General features: G+C 33.5%; 1 protein-coding gene across 1 annotated transcript in view; it reads left to right on the forward strand.

Annotated features, from left to right (window-relative positions):
• LOC136980787 (cytochrome P450 4c3-like) overlaps nt 1-2,422 on the forward strand; it is a 45,125-nt gene extending 42,703 nt beyond the window's left edge. Inside the window, exons 14-17 of the mRNA XM_067276981.1 lie at nt 1,549-1,722; nt 1,783-1,849; nt 1,942-2,121; nt 2,186-2,422. Of these exons, the coding sequence (XP_067133082.1) occupies nt 1,549-1,722; nt 1,783-1,849; nt 1,942-2,121; nt 2,186-2,352 (588 nt within the window). The 3' untranslated portion in view covers nt 2,353-2,422. The remainder of the gene's footprint in view (nt 1-1,548; nt 1,723-1,782; nt 1,850-1,941; nt 2,122-2,185) is intronic.
• Nucleotides 2,423-20,889: the final 18,467 nt, after the last annotated feature.

The raw sequence follows: 20,889 nt of genomic DNA on the forward strand, positions 1-20,889 counted from the left end.
CGATAATAACTGAAAAACCGAAAACGTCGTAAATATACGTCGTTATATTACGACATTTAGTGGGTTGTCGTAACTCAAGACAATTCAAGCTGGCCGATTCGGTTGTTTCGATCGACTAATTACAGAGTTTATTTACAATTTAACGTTTATTTCGTGCATCGATCGAAGACATTTTGTTCGTACAATTAATCTGACAATATCGAATGTGGTGAAAAGGTTTTTTGTTTTATTGAGGAACTGAAACTGCTTTTGCAAACGGGTAGATGCATAGCATTCTATTCTGTTAATTATGTAAAAATCATGAAAAAAATTGTTATAATGAATTACAGTAGAGACTCGTATATCGAAATCGCCGGTAATCGGCACGATTTTCAGTCGGACTGCGTCGTGCTGAATCGAACGTTTTTAATACTAAATTTACTTCTAAAGTATAATTTTCATGTTTTTATATTCTTGAATATATTTATTTTGTTTGTACAAAATGCGGAAATAAATTTTAACGATACGATAGCCTCGATTATTATTATAAAAATTTTCGTTAGGCTTAAAATCGACGAAAATTCAACACGAAGCGACACGCAACGGAGAGAAATTTGAACATCGGACAGGTTAATGTATTTTTTCGTACGTAATCGGTAATCGGAACAAATCCCTAATCTAAACAATTTCAGTCCCCAATTGATTCAGATTTTCGGTTCACTACTGTATTTAGAAATTTTAATAATTTTCTTTTACTGAAACGCTTTTCTAATCTCTCTTCATGTATGTCGAATTTATTCTATGCTTCTATGTACAGTACATCGCTAACATTTCACTTCTTCAAAATTAGGCCTAATCAATAACCTCGATTTTCGTGAAAAGTAACAGTTGGAGTTATTCTCCTTTTTATTAATATTATTATCTTTTCGACTCCATCTATCAACCACTGTATTTCGGAAGAAGTGAAATGACGCCTTTTTTATTCCTCTTTCATAATTTCACCAATACACGCCAGATACAATTAGCGCCATATGAATGTTTCTGGGCCATTTTCTTATTGGATAAAACAGTAAACTTTCGAAATCGGATCATTGATATTTTGTCGTAAATAGTACGAAAAACTATGTGAATTGCGAATGCGACAATGTCTCAAATTTGTCGTATGTAACCATGTCTCGAGAATACGACGTTGAAAATAACAGTTTCGTGAATCCGGAGGTAATATTGTATATCGACATTGATGATAATCTACTTTTATATTGGTATAGGTAACGTTTTGATGCTGAAATATAGAACATCTAAGTTGGGGATGTTTTGTGTCATTGTGTACCTTTCTATTCAGTTTGGAAGCTTAAAACTTGTTTTTTTAAATTTACTCGGTAGATGCGTGGTAATTACTTGCTGCAAGGAATGTGGTTGTGGATTGTAAAGTGGTATGACATCAATACGAAAGAAGCACGGTATTCATGCATGTCATATCCGAATATTAGAAGTTTATTATACAGTATTGATTTTGTAAATTATATAGAAAGCAATTTTACATTTCTTTTCAACGTATTTTAATATCAGGGTTACGACACAACCTCTCACGCTATATCATGGACTCTTTATTTCCTGGGAAGATTCCACGAAATACAAGAAAAGCTGTATCTAGAATTGCAAGACATTTTCGAAAATGATATGAATAGAAATATTACTATCGATAACCTGACGAAAATGACGTACTTAGAATGCGTAATTAAGGTAACTTTTTAATTACTTTAAATACACTCGAGGGTTAGTTTTATATGTTACAATTTTGAGGAGTCAATGAGAATCTATCCTCCCGTTCCTTTTATTGCAAGAAAAAATCCTTCGGAAATGAAAATAGGTAAATTTTTAATATATTGGTATTTGTTTTTCAATAATAATATTTTGTATTGGTTATTGACTTAAAGCATTAAGTCGTTGTCATTGAAATAGGTAATTACGTGTTGCCTGCCAATTCGACTCTTCTCATAAGTATCTATGGTATCCATCATAATCCTTCTGTTTACGAAAATCCCGAAGTGTTCGATACAGACCGCTTCCTACCTGAAAACTATAAAAATCTTCATCCTTATGCATTTCTGCCATTTTCTGCCGGTCCGCGAAATTGTCTCGGTAAGTGATTAGTGAATAAATACAAAAACAAAAGAATTATTTTATTAAAATGATTTATTTACAGGAAATAAACTTGCCATGCTTAAAATGAAAATAGTTTTGGCAAATGTTCTTCGAAATTTTAAAGTTTACTCTTTGGACCCTCAAGATATAATCGTTACTTCTTTTGAAGGTATTTTGACCCCAATATCAGGTATAAGAATGTATGTAGAAAAAAGGTGTATGATGTAAGATATGAAATAACATGAACGTTGAGAAAGTTTTTATTACAAATACATATAAACATAAGCCTATATCATATAATCTACACGAATGCATTTATAAACTGTATCGAAATGATTCTACCTATTATTGAACATTACTCATAAATTGTAATTCTTATTTTTATAGATAAAAATGACAAGAATAAAAATTTATTATGATTATTGTTATTAAATCTGCTTTCCAATAATACTATTTTTTGCTGTTTATTGCATTTTATTTATTTATCACATTGATCATTCCTCATATTTACTTTTACGTAAATTGAACTATTGTTAACGATCTGTTGTTCGTATTTACCTGTATTGTATAAAATGGGCCGAACATAGATGATTCAGTTAATAATGTGTCGTATTTCATTTTAACGTTTTTCTGATATGCTATAGAAAGAAAATTATACGAATCCGAATTTAATAAAGATATTTAAAATATTTGACTAATACGCACCTCTTAACACAAACACTGATTTATTGCCGATAGTTCGAAAAACCCTAGACTCCTTTCATATAAAATGTATACAATTGCCAAAGTAAAAGGTCCAAAAACTTAACACGATATTATATATTATAGGAGTAATAATTGTATTCCGTAAATAAAACACAATATTTAGTACAGAATTACATGTACACGAACACCAAATGTATAAATAGATTTGCTGTTCTGTACTTGAAAACTAGAAGCCACAGTGAAAACCAGGGCTGTGCAGTCAATAGATTTTTACACGACGTCGTCTCCGACTTTTTCTTACGAACGACTCCAACTTTTACTCCGACCAGGGGTTGACTTGTTACCAAAGTAGGCCCGAACATTCTGACGTCATCACATGATTTCAGAATATTACCATCAATAAATATAGTTCTAATAAAAATAGAACGTAAAAAGTTTTTTATTCTAAAGCTAAAATATTTTTCTAAGTCAGCGGTTCCTTCAAGTTTATGTGGAGCAAATTAAGAATTTAAAAATTTTAAGCGAACCACACATAGGACGACGACCTTTTCTTTGAAAAAATCAGCCACAATAGGTAAAAGACCACACAATAATATTACACTACTACTACTCTACTACAAATTAAATACGATACAGGACAAACAAAACTTATTTATTAATAATCAACGTGAATGGAAACTGACATTGCACGTCTTCTGCCAGTTTATTGTACTCTGGTACATAATATGTCAGAGCAAGAGTCATACAATCGTTCACATGCTTGTCATTCTGGATCTAAACTTTGATTTTAAAAATTTCATTGTCAAAAAGCCACTTTCACAAAGGTAAGTTGATCTAAAGCAGTTTAACATTTAAAAAGTTTCCTTTACAAGTGGATATTTCTCTCATCCACAAAAAACAGTTTGTGATATTTTCTCTTGTTTTTAATTGTAGGTCAAATTGAAAATCAACTATTTTCATTCTTAAAATACTGACATTTTTATACAATATATTGCAATCTTTTGCGATATTTCAGAAATATTAATATTAACAAATGGATTTAGAACAAATAAAACAATTGGATGAATTTTACGAAAATCAGAGAATCTAATTTCGAAATTATTTTTAAGTTCAGCAAGACTTTCAGAATATTTCTGATTCAATTTTCTTATATTTATGAATATAGTTCTGTAAATTTAGAAAATGGCTGAAGTTACCTTTTTTAATTTGGAATAGCCACAAATTTAATTTTGACTGAAATGCATTTATACTTCCTATTAATTGAAAGAGCGTTCTTTGTTCTCCTTTAAGTTTAAGATTGAGTTTATTCATTTTGGTTGTTATATCATTAAGAAAGGATGAATCTGACAACCAGCCATGATCATTAAGTTCTTCGTAAGTTTCGTTTCTGGATTCTACAAACAATTTTTTTCTGGAAAAAAATCTACAAATCGTTGTAAGACTTTTCCCTTACTAAGCCATCTAATTTCAGAATGTAACATTAAATTTCAATATTCAGCATCAAGTTCATCAGTCAGTATTTTAAATAATTTGCTCTGAAGTGGCCTGGTTCGAATAGAATTTACAATTTTTACAACAACTTACACGACACGTTCATAATGCAACACTTTTGTACATAATGCCTGTTGATGGATGGTGCAGTGATAATGAAAATAATTTGGAAACTCAGCATCATTTTTACATAATGTAATGAAGCCACACCAGAACCAATCATAGCAGGTGCTCCATCAGTTGTTATGAACACAAGTTTTTGAAGGGGCAGATTAATTTCTTTAATGTAGTTTTTAATAACTTCGTGTACAGTCAAACCTGTTTTTATGCGGGGGATAGGGACTGCATTAAAAAAAACGCATAAAAAAAATCGCACGAAACTTCACGAGGGGCTATAAAAAATAGTTTTCGCAACACAATTAAAAAAATATTTTTTTATGCGGTCAATAGGGACCGCATAAAAAAAGTCTCACATAGAAAATAACTCAAAACCGTACGAAATAGAATTTATTGACAACAGATGTCAGCACTTTACTGCATCGTCTGGTCTAGCGTCTGTTTTACATATTTTTGTCCAGGTGGTGTTTTGTTGACTTAAAAAGTAAATAATTTCATTTTTCGCATATTCATGCAATAATATTACTATAATAAGTGCATTTATGCAATAATAAGTTTATTTAGCTATAATAAGTCAACGTGAGACATGACGAATCGCACGAGACTAGTCGCCAACTATACCGCACAAATAAAAAATCGCACAAAATAAACTGCACAAATTAAAAATTCGCATTAAAAAAATCGCACAAATAAAAATCGCACATAAAAAGAGCGCATAAAAACAGGTTTGACGTGTATATTCTTTCCACGTGTATTTCGTTGTAGTGACAAAACTGATAGTAATATCTTCTTTCACTGAACAATCGTTAAAAACCATCTTTATATAAATATTTATTTGAGCAACATTACAGAAGTCTGTTGATTCATCACGTTGTAAACTTAAAAAAAATGCATTTTTCTAAATCCTTCTTTCTTTGTAATTTAATATTTTCAGACATTGCTTCTATTTTACGAGTGACTGAATTTCTCGGCAATGGAACATTTTCAATAGCTGATATAATTTCCTTCTTATTTTTAAATTTTTGAAACAGTGTTTGTGATGCTGCAAGCATTGCTTCTTCAATTATTTTGCCACGTCAAAGGGTTTTTTTGGCATTTCAAGTATATGTGCAATCTTAAATGAAGCAATTGTGGGAAACGCCGGAAGGTAGGACGGGAGTCGTACCTCCTTTTTCTTCGGTGAACAGGTCGGCAAGACCCACCCCACTGTCAAGGATGGCTAAATTGTTCGCGATATCCCGACGAGTCGGGATAGGTTAATGAATTGTCAGGTCGAGTGGAGGGAGTGTGTGGGGTCGTCGATAAGACAAGGTAATATCCATAATAACAGAATAACACAGATAATGGTTTATTTAGATAAAGAACCTAATACAAGGAAGCTACGCATCCCGTCCCTAATCGCGTGAGAGAGAGAGAGTTCCTAATGGTTGGAAGAATCATACCTCGTCTTCTGAAGTAGTGACAATAATCGTGTGACGGATCGTCGCTGGAAAGGCGGATCGGTCGTTCTTCGGCTCTGGCGGTGGGTGGAAGAATCGGGCTTGGCGGCTTGTAGTCGGCGGCTCCGGCGTTTTCGGGGGTGACCTTCGATACGGTTTCGGTTTCGTCGAGACGTTCGTTGTCTTCGTACGTTCAGCCACCCCCGTTCTCAGATATCTCCCCCCTTATATATTCCCGATCTCGTCCGCTGCGATCACCAATCGCGACAGAGGGTGATGAGTCGGGCTCCGTGTCTCAGAAGTAGGATCCAGAGAAGAGGAAAGCGGGTTTGACGTCGGAAGGCTGTACAGTACATCCTTCGAATCTTGATCGCTATCTCTGATCTTGATCGTTATCTGTCGAGGGGATTCAAACAATAAAAGTTTAAAATCAGACTGGCCGGTTTAAGCCGGTCCTCACACAATTGTAGAAGCTCTTGATTTAGGGTAACTATAAGATAAATATAACTGTTAGTATCCTTATATTTAGCCTTAAAATAAATCAAACGGTAAAATCTTAGGCAATCCTGACTAACGATACGGTGCCATGTTTGATCCCTGCTTCGAAAGGAGACGATATAGTCTGCCACGAAATGGCAGTCAACTACTTCCGCTAATTTAGAGAAAAAAATTAATTTTCGGCGAGAACTTTTGTCCATCTTGTTTACGAAATATATATATCTTTTATTTCTTTCATTTAAAAATTTATTTATATATACATATTTATGTATAATTTTTAAAACTATTTTATTTTTAATAAACGTGATGAACCTGAATACACAAGCAACATTAGAACGGTACGTTTTAATGTTGTTCGCGAGCACAGGGTTAAGCATCGCTACTTTAAGTAAGGAGTCAATAGGATAATTTTTACTTTTCCGTTGTATATAACAGAGGAAAAGTGTAGCGATCGTTCAAAAAGTGATTCCACCACAATTTTTTGTTCATTTTTGGACTCGGGGCATCTCGAATTGTCGAGTTATGCAAAAAATGCGGTTTATTTCCTATATGAACAAATGTTAGACTATATGGGAAGCACGATTTTGAATCGGGATTGGATGGTTCAACACAGGAGTTATTAAGCTTGAAAATAGTTGAACTAAATCGATTGGTACACATTCTAACATTCGTTTGCATTTCTCTACGTTTCGAGGCTTCAGCGTCGAAAAGAGTAAAAATCATAGAAAGTCATTTTTTGACTGATTGTCATTCTTTTCCTTTGTTTTAGGCCTATACTGTATAATAGCAGGGAAAGTAATAATGACGACGATTCTGATTATTAAAAAAAATACAAAATAAAACGATTTAAAAAATTAATTAAACGTTAAAATTTGCCACATCTACTGAATATATAAGTTCATATTTATTGGTTTGATGATGGCGTGAAGTCCTAAAAACGGTTTGACATAAACATTTATATTAGAAAATTGTTAAAACAAAACGAAACTAGAAAAGAAAACCTCTCCGTTTTTAAAAACCGAACAAAGATCTTATTAGTTGTTCTAGTCATATGAAACCGCGATAAGAAAAAAGGGTTAATGTTACCTATGGTAGCCAAGATGGCGACGGGGAAATTTTTCTACCCTACAATCTAGACGGCGGCAGGGATTTTTCCCCCGCCCGTATATTGCACGCGGCGACCGCGAAATTTTTTCTTTCTACCGTACATTTCAACGGCGACGTGAAGGTTATTTCTACCCGACGGTCTATATTAAGAATACTAAAAAACACGAACGAAAAAACAAGAGCACTTACTTTGTTACTGAGCCTTTCCTCTTTTTCTTCGTTTCCCGTCGACTGAACTTGATTCTCCGGCATGAGAAGAGGATCTCTTTTGCGCTTTTCTTTTAACAATGTTCTCGTTTTTTTCCACCTTTTTCTTCTTGGCAATAGGTGCGGGAGCGGCCGGAATGGTCTCCGGTTCTTTCCAACTAGGTACTCTTCCGCGACCGGGAAATATCATTCTGACGTGTTTGATAAAGGTGTGGAATTTTTCGCCGGGATTTTTTAACGTCCAATTGTGATACTTCTTATACATGAATGCGTACATATACGAATCCGACAAATCTTCTGTGTAATGTTTCGGCAAATTCTTCTTGTTTTTTAAGTGACCCCACAATCTTTCGATATTCTGAGTATGAACGCCTGTAATCGGGTTGACAAAATTTTCAGAGTGGTTTACTGTTTTATGAGAAATTTCTATACCTTCTAAATCGTCGATGTGGTTATATCCCTTCCATTCGTCTGTGAACACTGAGCTGCCGGAGTTAACGTATTTCGAAATGATCCAATTGAGAGTTATTTCAGATCTGTCATTAACCTGGCATATAAAACAAGTCTTGTCCTCCCGGCACAAACCTCCGACGACCCATTTAGTGCTTTTCATCTTTCTTCCTTTCTCGTATTTTCGTTTACATATCACTGTTTCGTCTATTTCCACTGTTTTGCCGACGCCTCCTATTTTAAACGATGTCAGATTGTGTAAGGACACTAACATAACGAAACGTACGTGGTTAGCCCAGTCTATTCCTGCCTTTTTAGAAACGCCCGAGGAAATTGCCGAATTACTCGTCGTGCACTCTAAACCAATATAGTGCCATATGAATGCCAACAGATTGGCCCACGAAACATTGCCGCATTTCCCTTTGAACGTTCCATCGAAAGCCGAACTATTCCGCCTGCATTTTCGGCAACGCATCGCGCAAGACTTCCGGTCGCTGCGATAAATCAATTTGCATGTTTGGCCGCATTCCTCGCAAACTTCCTCGGCGTGTTGGAGGCCTAATTTCACGGCGAATTTCAGTCCGCCATCAATTCGTTCGTCTAATCCCAACTCGGAATACTCCGCTTCGATTAACTGATAAAAACGTCGTCCAGTACACTGTTTCCAAAATCCGTCCGATTCTAAATCACAATCCGCCATGACTCGGTTGCGAAATATCTATTCCAAAAATCACAGAAAACGCTTAGCCTACTTTTCAATATAAACAACTTTTCCAACAGCCTAAATTCGCAAATAAAATTAAGAACATTACAAATTACCTCGTAATTAAAAAATTCCAGAAGTAAGAAAAAACCAACGAAATCTCTCGGCACGACAAGACGCCCACTCATACTCGGAGGAAAGATTTGCATAATTCCGATAACACGCAATTCGAAGAATCAAAGCGCCCTCTACGGATATCTTCAGTTGATGACGAAATCATGACGTAATCCCGGTCGCAATCTCGAACGGAGAGTGAAAAAATTTCCCCACCGCGGTCTATAATTTCCCCGTCGGCCTCCATAATTTCCCCGTCGCCATCTTGGCTACCATAGGTAACATTAACCGAAAAAAGAATGCTATTGCTGTAAAACAAAAAGCAAGAATTGTAAATGATTAATAATTGTAAACGAGCGTCCTCCAGTAGAGATGGACCTGTGACAAGGTGCTCGTATACAAATAATTACCACATAAAAATTTTGAAAAGGGTAAAGGTTAATGACAAAAAGGAACATCGCGTCAGGTCGTTAAAATTATAAAACGTCAGACTAGACAACAATGGGGAAAAATATGAGCGCAAGTTCCAAAGTTCCATCAACACTTTCCATCCAGAGTTAACGGATGGTGTCAAGTAGATTCTTCGAAGCGGATCTTTCTCGTGATTCGAACAGGAGTCGTTTTTCGCTTAGGAACAGACGAGGGAGCAATCGGGGAGCGGGAAAGTAGAACCGATCAGATACAAAAAGGAGAGAAAACGTAGATTGAAAAAACCGGTTTCGAAGGACACGACAGAGGATTTTCCGAGAGGCTTCAGAAGACACAAGACGTGTATGCCAAGGTGTCCAGCGAGCAGCCTACGAGACTCTTCACCTGCCGCTGTCCCGGAGCCTACCTTCGAGTTATTTAAACATCAAATTAGCTATATAATTCAGATAATTATGCTTTATTGTTAATTTTTATGAATGTAAGCACATTTCTTATAAAAAATATATTTTATTTGTTGGTTTTTCGTAATAAGTTTAATTAATTCAAAGTATTTGCGATAGATGGCGTCTCATTATTATTATACAAAAATTCTTATACGAAATATAATGACTATTTCAAACAAAAGATGGCGTTGCGTATTTTTCGAACTTAAAAACATATAATTACAGTATATCAAATTATTATTTTCGTGGAACACACAGTTTCATGTGAAATATTTATTGTTTTATTAATTAAAATACTTTTTAAATATTTATTATTTTTTTCTCAATATATATATATAATTGTTTAAATCTAAAAATATATCTATTTTAACTGTTCGGTTGATATAAATACTTTATTTATTTAAACATCGAATTGGCTCTATAACTATGATAATTATGTTATCGTTTTACATTTCTCGCGTGTATGTGTAAATCGTTAAATAAGTTAGTAAATTCAATGCCAAAAACTCTTCTTTGAGGAAAAAATTTATTTACTGAAATTTTTGAACAAAAATTATCAATTATTTATCAGATAATTTTGGCGTGAATCTTGAATTCACGCCAAAATTATTTCAAAGTTATTAGGCTTATATAATTTCCTTAATAAATTTTAAATCTTAATTATTAAATATTAAGCGTATTATAATTAAATATAGAAAAATTCGTGTTATATTTTAAAATTAATACTAATTAAAACTCAATAAAGTAAAATTAAAGGTAAATATTTTAAATAATTTCATAAATAGGAGAAAAACTTAAATATGTAAATAAACTTTTCCTTTAGATGGCGCGCTGAATTGAAAGGAAAATGGCGCTTCCTGGTTTAGCACGTAATACGTAGGTTTTCAATCGTTTAAAAATGATTACTTTAACTAAAATTAACGTTGTCAGTTTTAAACAGGATTATTTTCCGTGTACTCTCTACAAACAAGAGAATAATCACTTTCATATGTTCCTAATTTCACTTGATAGTGATAAAATATTTTAAAGAGATTTCTTATTTTATTAGTAAGTTATCTTATGCACTCAACTATTTACTTATACCAAATTAAAACCCACGTTTATATAAACATGTTTGTTTACACAATATTCATTTTCTTTCATTTTTAGTCACTAACGAATTTTGTGTACAAACGTGTTGACCCAATGTCTGAGTCTTCCATCACTTATCCGAAATAATTACATTGCCTTACGTCCTCTTATATCCGTTTACTAAAATTGAATTTGAAATAAAATAATCCATTTTCCAATTGTTTACATGCTTTTTTCCCAGGAATTCCAGGTAAATTATTGACAGGTAACGTTAAACGAATTTTTTCTTATCAAGAAAAATAGGAACAAAGTTCTAAATGGTGCCCCTTTTAGCCGACCAGATTGATTCTGTGTATCTACCAGAACATTTTGTTTGTGTTATGGTAATTTTAGGTTTTTTTAAACCGCAATATCTCGCTTAAAAATCGTGTGACGTTCGAATTGTTTTATATCACAAATTGTTTAATTTAATTTGAAATATCATCAAGGTTTAAAAAATTTATAAAATGTTATATTTTTGACTAAAAAATAATGGTATTATAAAACATCTAATTAATTTTCTATATAATAATATTACTTGGATATATGTATGTATTTTGTTTCCTTTAAAAAAACTTTTGTTTGTTTAAACTTAAAAAACTTAAATGAGATTTGTTAACATTGTTATTTTCTTTCCTATTTTGTAGATAAATCAACAAAATTAAATAAAATTTAGAACATTACAGACAGCGATGAACAGCAAATAATTTGTACAAAAACAAATAAAATAAAAATATTACTTTATTAACAAATAATTATTACAAAATTAAAAGATTCATATGAATACTTTTCAACCCCCGCACATAGATCACACACTCGTGTCTTACGTTTCTTTTTTTCTATGTGAAAACAATACGATAATTTATATTTTTCTGCCAATTGAATAACAGAGAAAATAATTTTTTATCTCGTACCGGAACGATTTGGGAATCTTATGTGGGTACGACTTACGACACAGCACGAATTACATTTCAAATGAACATAAGAAAACACTGAATAAAGCTATTAAGATTTGTTTCCAGTAAACAACTATTTAGATTCTATAGAATGAACACTTAAAAAGAAACATGAATTTATCAACAACTAGCTGACCCGGCCACGCGTTGTTGTGGCTCAAAATGTATCTATTATAAATGTATAACACTTCCTCCGTGGGGGAATTTCAAAAAATCCGTTCTTAGTGTACATTCTCTTGACGTAACCTATTAAAACGCAATAAAAAACGCAAAAAACCGCATCTAAAATAGTATAATAGAAGCCAAGTTCTTCACGGTAATCCATAATCCTGTCCATCTCCCCCCCCCAGCAGGGGGAATTTCGACATGTATATTATATAAAAACACGTGCGTATTCGAATGCAACGTGGTGTCAAAATTTCAAAGGAATCGGTAGGAACAAACGAACGTTATATTTTATTTATATAGATAGAAAATGATCTGCTTTAGTCCATTCTCACAGAAAAACATAATGCCTCACAGAAAAGCAAACTTAGGTCGTCGGAAGTTAGCGCCATCTGTTGGACATAAAAGCCTTAATCCATATATAAATATATTTTTGAAAGGGGAGAAATGGTGGTCTTCACATATGCCAGAAACCTTCGCGGGAATGTATTAAACAACTTCCCAAAGTTTTATGGCAATCGGATAAATGGTATAGTAATGCATGAAGGACAAACAGACTGACACACAGACAGAGAGACAGACAGACACACACACAGACAGACAGACAGACATACATACATTCGTTTTTATATATATAGATTTACTTGCTACAGAGCTACCAAATATATATATAGAAAATTATAAGAAAACAACAATAAACTTATTTGTTGTGAAAATTTGTTACTACGCCGTTGGTGACAGATACTACGTTAACCAATATAGTTGACTGAAGTTTACATCTTATTGCCGCTAGAACTGCTGTTTCCGCGGTATTAAATTTAAAATTTAAGAGGTACGATTTAGGCAACGGTACGACTTAGGCGACTTTCCCCTATATTTTATATAAGGAATCTCTATAATTTTAAGTTGTAAAGTTATACAACTTTAATGTATAAGTTACAAAATGTAAGATGTGCGACTAATATTACATAGAAACTTTTTCTGTTTGGAAATGTCTTGTATTATTTAGTAACGGTATTCAATTTATCACAGTAGATCCTCGTTAATTCGAACTCAGGAAAGGCTAGTGTAACTTTCTAGAAAAGATCTAGTGCTTTACATCTTTGTTAAAAAGTCTTGACTGTTTGTTAAAAAACAAATTTATTGTTTACAGACTGAAGAGAATTCCGATCCAAAATGCATTTAAATAGAATATCTGAAAATTAATCGTCTGGGTAATTCTTGAACTCGGGTGAACGTCGGAATCGAAAGACAAAACATTTCTGTTTATTATTTAATTATATTTTTCAAAAGACTATTTATGTTTATGACAGGGATCTACCCAGCAAAAATGACATGGGAATTTTTTTTTTAAATCAGATTCGAAAGTGGAAAACTTACAGCAGAAGCCAGGGATTCGCCCAGGCATTCAACTAAACAAAATTTGTTATATAAAACAAATCAAAGCGATTTTTAAGCGATATTTTGCATCTATAATCGATCTGTTCTTTATATCTTTTATTACAAACATGCCACTTTTTACGAATGTTATATTTTAAAATTTCACATAGAGTTGGACAGCTGGTGTCGAAATACCCGTCACGTTTGTCCCTTCTGGACACGTGATTAAAATGCGAACTATTTTTAAATGCTTTCCGCGCAAAAATCAACGTGTTACTTTTCAAATTATCTGAACATATGCAGTAGCAACCACAGCGTGTGGTCAGATGAATATGCAAATTTCAATAATAGGTTAAACACGCATTTACCTCCTTCCGTCACAAGACAATAAGTTTCTGATTAGTTTATTTCATAGACGAATGTTAATTATTTTATTTAAATTAAAATTTTAAACAAATAAAATACGCAGAATAATTTTTTAAATTTTTATTAATAAAAGATGTTAATAAGAATCGAAATTTTCTTTCGTGTACCGTTTAACTGTAGTAAACACTTCCAGGAAGATTAAAAATAGGTCAATTTTGGGTTATTATTTCCAGCAAAGACCAATCTTCTTGTATGATTTGTTCACAGCACACTCTTATAATTAACATTTGATAGCTTTCGATTAGTGATATAACGAATAGTATATTCGGCTTCAGGGCGAATACCGAATATTCGGCCAGGAGCGTGGCCGAATGGCCGATTATTCAGCCAAACTATTCGGCTTGATGAAAGCACGTACAAAAATTGGCGCGCAAACCGCATTATGGCAAGGATCGCGCACCCTGCTTTCTATTGGCCCGTTGTCACTACAATTTTTTCTTCCAGTAGGTCTAAATTACCTAAATTAATTAATTAAATCATAATTATTAAAGTTAATATGACATGGAGCCTAACGTCTACCTCTAGTGCCAAATTGCTTTATAATTTATGTAATAGCCGTAAATAGCCCGATACGATTCGGCAGTTGTTGGTATTTGGATGTAAGTTATAACTTACATCTAAATACCAAGTTATTTTATTTTGCAATCGATTTTTTTAACTCTTTAATTAAGCACTAAAATTTTGTTTTTACCACGTATTTGTAGACTGAATAGTACCCCGAGGATATACTTTAGTGGGGATGTATGGTCTAGTTTCTCCCCAGTTGTGGAACAGTATAAATATATTATCTATTTGTGAAGTTTTGTGATATTTTGTAGCTATTGTTTTTGTCAATATTTTTAAAATTAACACGATTTCAAATGTTATCTTTTGTATATAATGAGAAATGCTCATTCTTTGCTTTATGTATAAAATAAATTATATATTAGTTACTCATCTTCTGGAAATAGATAAATAATTCTTTCATTAAATACGATAAGTTCCAATAAAACGTTTCGTAAATCATTTTAAAATATCGTAGAAATGTTAAAATATACGCGAATAGGGATATAACATAATTAACTAAACAATGACAGTAATGCCCGATACATTCTAACCTACACGCCATCAATGCCATAAGATATCGGGCTAGATAAAGGCTATAATATTATTTAATTACGAAATAATTTAATACTAGAGTTAGATGCTATTTCTTATAAACTCTAATAATTATAATTTCATTAATAAAAGTAACCAAAATGATTAATTTACTGTGTTTTTGTTATTTCTTACTCTTGTTTTTAGGTATTCGGCCAAATAGGCCAAATTCCGGGTAGTAACCGAATATTCGTTACATCACTACTTTGGATTAAATGAGGATCTTAGGAAAAAGAAACCGTGTCGATCTAGCAAATTTTTCAACGCCAACGAGTATAATTGTCTATCGTTGGCCACAATTTATACAGTTTATTATACGCTAATTTAACATTACTTTTATCATCTAATTTCAAAACTCTAATCCAAAATGAAACTATTGATTTTATTATTATTACTGATATTCTTTCTAGAAACACCAAATTCCAATCGTAACATGTATGCTGGAATTTTATGCTATAACATGAAAATTCGTCAAAGATATAAAGCAAGGACAATTTCCAGTTTATCGTAATAAGTAATTGCCCATATAGGAGCAGCAAAAGTAATACAGAATAAATCATCGAACGAAATAACTTTACATAAATATAGACAAAATTAATTTTAGCTGTTGAAAGAATAGGCCCTACTGAACCCGTTACCATTTTAGCTTTACGTATGTTATAATTTTTTCGTTGTAAAAATTGTCCAGAAGACTAAAAAATACTCCCAAGTATATGTAATTCGAAACGATCCGTAAAGGCTACTTATTAAAAAAACCACTTCTCTCTGTGTGATCAGTTGCCTCCTTTCTTGAATATCATTACTTTTGTTTTAGAAACATTTATAGTTAATCATTAATATATAAAGAATATTCTTTGGAGAATTTAGTAGCATAAAAATTGAACCATCTTTCCAAGAAAATCCTTAAATTATAACGTGATGGACTTTTACGTTTAAAAGTATTAATTATTTGCCAAAATATTTTATATTGTACGGTTAAAATTGACAGCTTTATAACAAAAACAAAAAGTTATTCATATATGTGAAAACAAATGGTTGATTTATATTCCTTACACTACACTGGATATCAAAGCAACAAATATTTTATTGTAGGAATATATAAAGTTTTCATAACTCAGAGTTTTCTTTATTAATGTTAACATTGAGTCGAGTAAATCATTCATAGTCTCGTCTATATGCTATCTCTCTCATCCAACAGATATTGACTTTTATAGGTTTTAATGTTATGAGTAGTTAAAGAACTCGATAAACAGTTATTTTCTCTATAAATAACGCTTTAATATAAGTAGATGTTAGCGCACGAATGTTATATGTATTGTTAATAATTTAATTAAATTTATACAAAATAACATATAAATTATTTTAATGTAACGACTTGATAAATTATACAAAAACTAATGAGAGAAGAAACAGTATTTTACTGCGAAACAAAATTATTTATGTATAAGTATCATTAATTAGAATCACAGCTCATATCCTTTTTACAGCACAATTTACGACCATAATGATCGAGTTTCTGTTTAGGTGAAATGAACCCTCTTCCGCATTTATTACAAGAGTATGGAAATAAGTTTGTATGCTTGTAGATGACGCGAGCCTTTAGTAGAAGCTTGTATGAAACCGGTAAAACAGAAGCAGGTGTAAAGCCTGTTTTTAGAATGTATGTGACATATAATAAGGATGTAGAATTAAGAATAAAAATTAGAATGTATGTGACATATAATAAATAGTAATATTGCCTAAACATTCAGAGGTTTTAAATATTTTAATTATCTGTTGAAAAAACAAACATTTTTATTTGTATAATGCAATAATTCCAAATTCGTGTCTTTCCTAGTTTTAGGATATAATGCATAAATGCATTAAAAGTAACAATTATAAGGTGACCAGATTTTAGCATTGGTAAAGCGGAACAAAATACATGGGTAGGGAGAGGAGAGGTGTTGTTTTGTTAAAAAAAACTGTTCTAGAGTAACAAAATTTTATCATGAAAAAACCGCATAAATTGTATTGTACTTTTTAAAATTTCAAGACATGTAAAATTTACAAATATAATAAATATATATACTATTATAAATTTTTAAAAATTCTTTATTCTTTTACATATTTCTCATTTGAGTGAATTTTTTTTAAATAAATCGCTGTCGTTGTTTAAAATGTCATAAAATTTTTCACAAGAATTTGTTAATTTATATTTTACACATAATACTGCTTTTATAGTCTCAACACTTAATTGTGATTTGTCAGATGTCTACAATTTATTCACGGTAGAAAAAACGCGTTCAGTGGGGGCATTTGTTCCCGGTAAGGACAGTGCGTATTTCACAATTTTTAATGCGTTATTGTATGGAACATAGTTTGTTTAAAAATGATGAAATATTTTTGCCATTTGTTTTCTGATGAGATTTTTGCTGATGCCCAAGATTTAACCTTTTCCTTATCAATATATATATTTTTTAATAATGATACTTCATTAAAAAGATCATTTTCAAAAATATTGCTATCTGGAAAATGTTGACTAATGTGATCGAATGATTTTTACACATCTTCCCAATTAAGTTCTTGTTTTAACATGACTTAATGAAAATGTTTAATATCATTGTAATGTCCCAGCAATGAATGCCCGTTGTTTACACAGAAAGAAATTGAACCCAATTATTGACGAACAGTGTGCTGAGATTAATGGACAAATACAAAAGAACGTTACATTCCATTTGCAAAACTTAAAAAATAAATTCAATCCTTATTTACCTGACTGCAAGGACAAAGGTATTCGAAAACTGATCCGCAATCCTCTCATAGTCAACATTTTTGAGGTGCCGGATAAAATACAAGAAGAGTTTATTGAGATGCAACACGATAATAACTGCGAGGATCATTCCAGACAGAAATTAATCTTGAAGATTTTTGGAGCCAAAAAGCTATTGCTTTTTCTAAGATTCGAGAAATTGCTTTACGGTATGTAAATTTATTTTCAACAACATATTTTTGCGAGCGAGGATTCTCAGTGCTTTTGAAAATTAAAAATAAACATGAAAATCAGTTGGATGCCAATGCCGACACGCGTTTGACTTTGGGTAGCACTGAACCAAGAATTCAGCAGTTGGTAAACAGTATGCAGTTACAAAAATCGCACTAAAATAATATAATTAATGTATTATTTTCGCAAATAATATAAAACTCTTGGTTCCGAATAATTTTATATTTGTTTAATTTATAGAACAACCTTATAAGAACTTATATAACTGCCAAACAGTTCGTGGTCCATGGCAAGACAGAAATTATGATAAATGGTTCCTCATCACATCCCACATCACTGCCTTAGGCAGATCGTCCAAGTGTTGCGTTACCATAACTTAACTAAACGAATGTAAAAAAAATATTTTTTTTATTTTTCAATATAAAGTTCTATCTCGTTTATAAGGTACTAATATTATTGGGAGACCGCGGATTTTAGCGGAAAAATCTGTGTAAATGAAAGAAAACTTTCATTTTTTTTGTTCAAGAATTTTGTAAACGATAACCAATAGAAAAAAACTCATCGCGGAGAAACGGAGCAGAGGTCTCCAGTAACTATTAACAGTTAGGTGGGAAAGTTGACACTTTGCTGTCAAGAATTCGCAAGTCATCGTCAACATGCGACGCTTTCCACACTAACTCTATAAAAGCTCGCGCAACCGGAACTTTGCGCGCTCGCATAGGAAGTTATTATTATACTTGTGTCTGTCTTCATGCCCAGGAACGAATTCCTGTCGAAGAGGACCTACGAGTAACTCTTCCACATCGTCAGCGACCGCCATACATCGAATTACATCGTCCAATCTCACACTAAGAAGTATTTTGTTAGGACCTTTGTAAACTCTCTCTCCGGCAACAGCAATAGGCTTAACGCATAGCCGTCTTAGTTAGAATCTGTAAACTTGCATATACTGTAGTTGCATTCAAGCGTATGTTAACCGCATTTAATCTGTCTGTCGTAGAATACTGTGTAATCGCCTTGTATGTTATTCTAGTTATTCAATAAATGTTTTATTTGTTAACCTGTCTCCTGTCAATCCAAAACTCCTGTCGACTTACCGACGCACCTCCCCACTCACTTTTTTCCCTCCTAGCCATCCGAAACGACAACGAGATCGGGTTTTGCCAACTCGTGCAGTGTAAGTGGTCAGCGAGGATAAACCCCTGATTCTCTGCTTATCTCACACTGGTGTCAGGAGTAGGGTGAAGCCAACTTCCAGGCTTTCGACAGGTTTGTTCGTCAAAGACAAGTTTTGTTCGCATTAGACAGGTTTTCGTAATTAGCTAGAGATGGAAAGTGAGAATCCACGAGCTACGCTCGGAGGAATGGGATCGCTTATCCCGTTACTTCCCTTTTTCACCGGCGAGACGCAATGCATCAAAATCACAGACTTTTTCGACTCATTAGCTGATATTGCAAAATCATCAAGATGGGCCAAGGCGCAAATGCTAGCCGTCGCTAAGTTAAACTCACAGGCATAGCGAGGGAATTCGTTAGAAAAGATCGACGTATTAAAGCAGTGGTAGACTATGAGGAATTTAAGAAAATATTAATTGAACGTTTTGACAAGGAGCCTTTCTCGGTTCGGCTGAGTAAATTTTATGCTTGCTTCCAACGCCCCGATGAGGATGTGCAAACCTATGCGGTTAGGCTACAGGTACTAGCCTCTGAAATAGAGATAAAACACGAAGGTGTGGATGCAGCTGAAACGGCAGTTGTTCAACTCATACAAGCGAAGGAATTGGACGAACGACTGAAGGCACAATTTTTAAACAGCATTGATATACGGATCCGAAAAAGGACCATGAGTAGGGAGCCTGACACTTTCGATTCCGCTTTCAAAGTCACCATCAGCGAGGAAACCATTGAGGCTCTAACGACCCATCATCGCGGGAGCATTCAAACTGTTCAATCGAAGCCGGAATCAGGGAAATTCACCTTAAAGACCACATAGAGAAGTTAGCAGAAGAAATGGACGCCCATAAGAAAAACTTGGCAGACCTCCAGAAAAGGTCGGCAACTCCTGAACCCGAGGATCGAAAGAGACGAGAGAAAAGACAGTGGAAACTCGGATCAAGCGAACAAATCCAACAAATTCGTCAAACAGACCCAGATTCAGAGGATGAGGAACGGTGGAAAGGCGTTGTTCGAGCCGTAGGGACTCAATCGAATTCGAAAATTATTTTAGGATACATAAATAATGTCCCAGCGAAATTCATCATAGATTCCTGAGTCGAATGACACAATGTTGTTGAATGAAGTGGCAAATCGGCTTAAAGGAAAGGCATCTGTTAAGTTTGGCACTGCGAAGAAAAATCAACGGCTCAAGAGGAGAGTCGATTCAAACAATTGGCATGGCAGTTTCCACTTTCAAGTTTAGGGGATACAAGTTCCTTATGTCATGCAAGATAGTTCGAAAAGATGATTACTTCTCCGTGTGATGGAATAATCAGCAGAGACCTTCTCGAGCGGGAAAATCTGGCGTTCGATGAGGACCGAAAGAGAGTTCTCTTGCCCGATGGCAAAGTTATTCATTTTTGTTCTTCAAAATAGCCAAAGATGACCAGACTTAGAAGAAAATCTCCTGAGAACAAAGAAGAATTGAACGTTCTCCGGTTCATGCATCTGTCTAAACACCTCTCCCAAAGGCACGAAAATCAACGACCCGGAAAGGAGAGAACCGAATCACCTGAACTGAGCTACATTCGCATCATCCGAAACAACTCGATCAATCCCGAAGGGTATACAAAAACGGAAATAAAGCGAATTAACGTCGAGACTGGAGAAACCGAGCCTCCATCGGACCCCGAAGAACACAGAGAATCCGAAGACACACGACAGCGGCACTACAGAACTGAGTCACGAGGAG

The sequence above is a fragment of the Centruroides vittatus genome, unplaced genomic scaffold (assembly GCF_030686945.1).
Source record: "Centruroides vittatus isolate TY-2023 unplaced genomic scaffold, ASM3068694v2 contig_724, whole genome shotgun sequence".
Classification (NCBI taxonomy): domain Eukaryota; kingdom Metazoa; phylum Arthropoda; class Arachnida; order Scorpiones; family Buthidae; genus Centruroides; species Centruroides vittatus.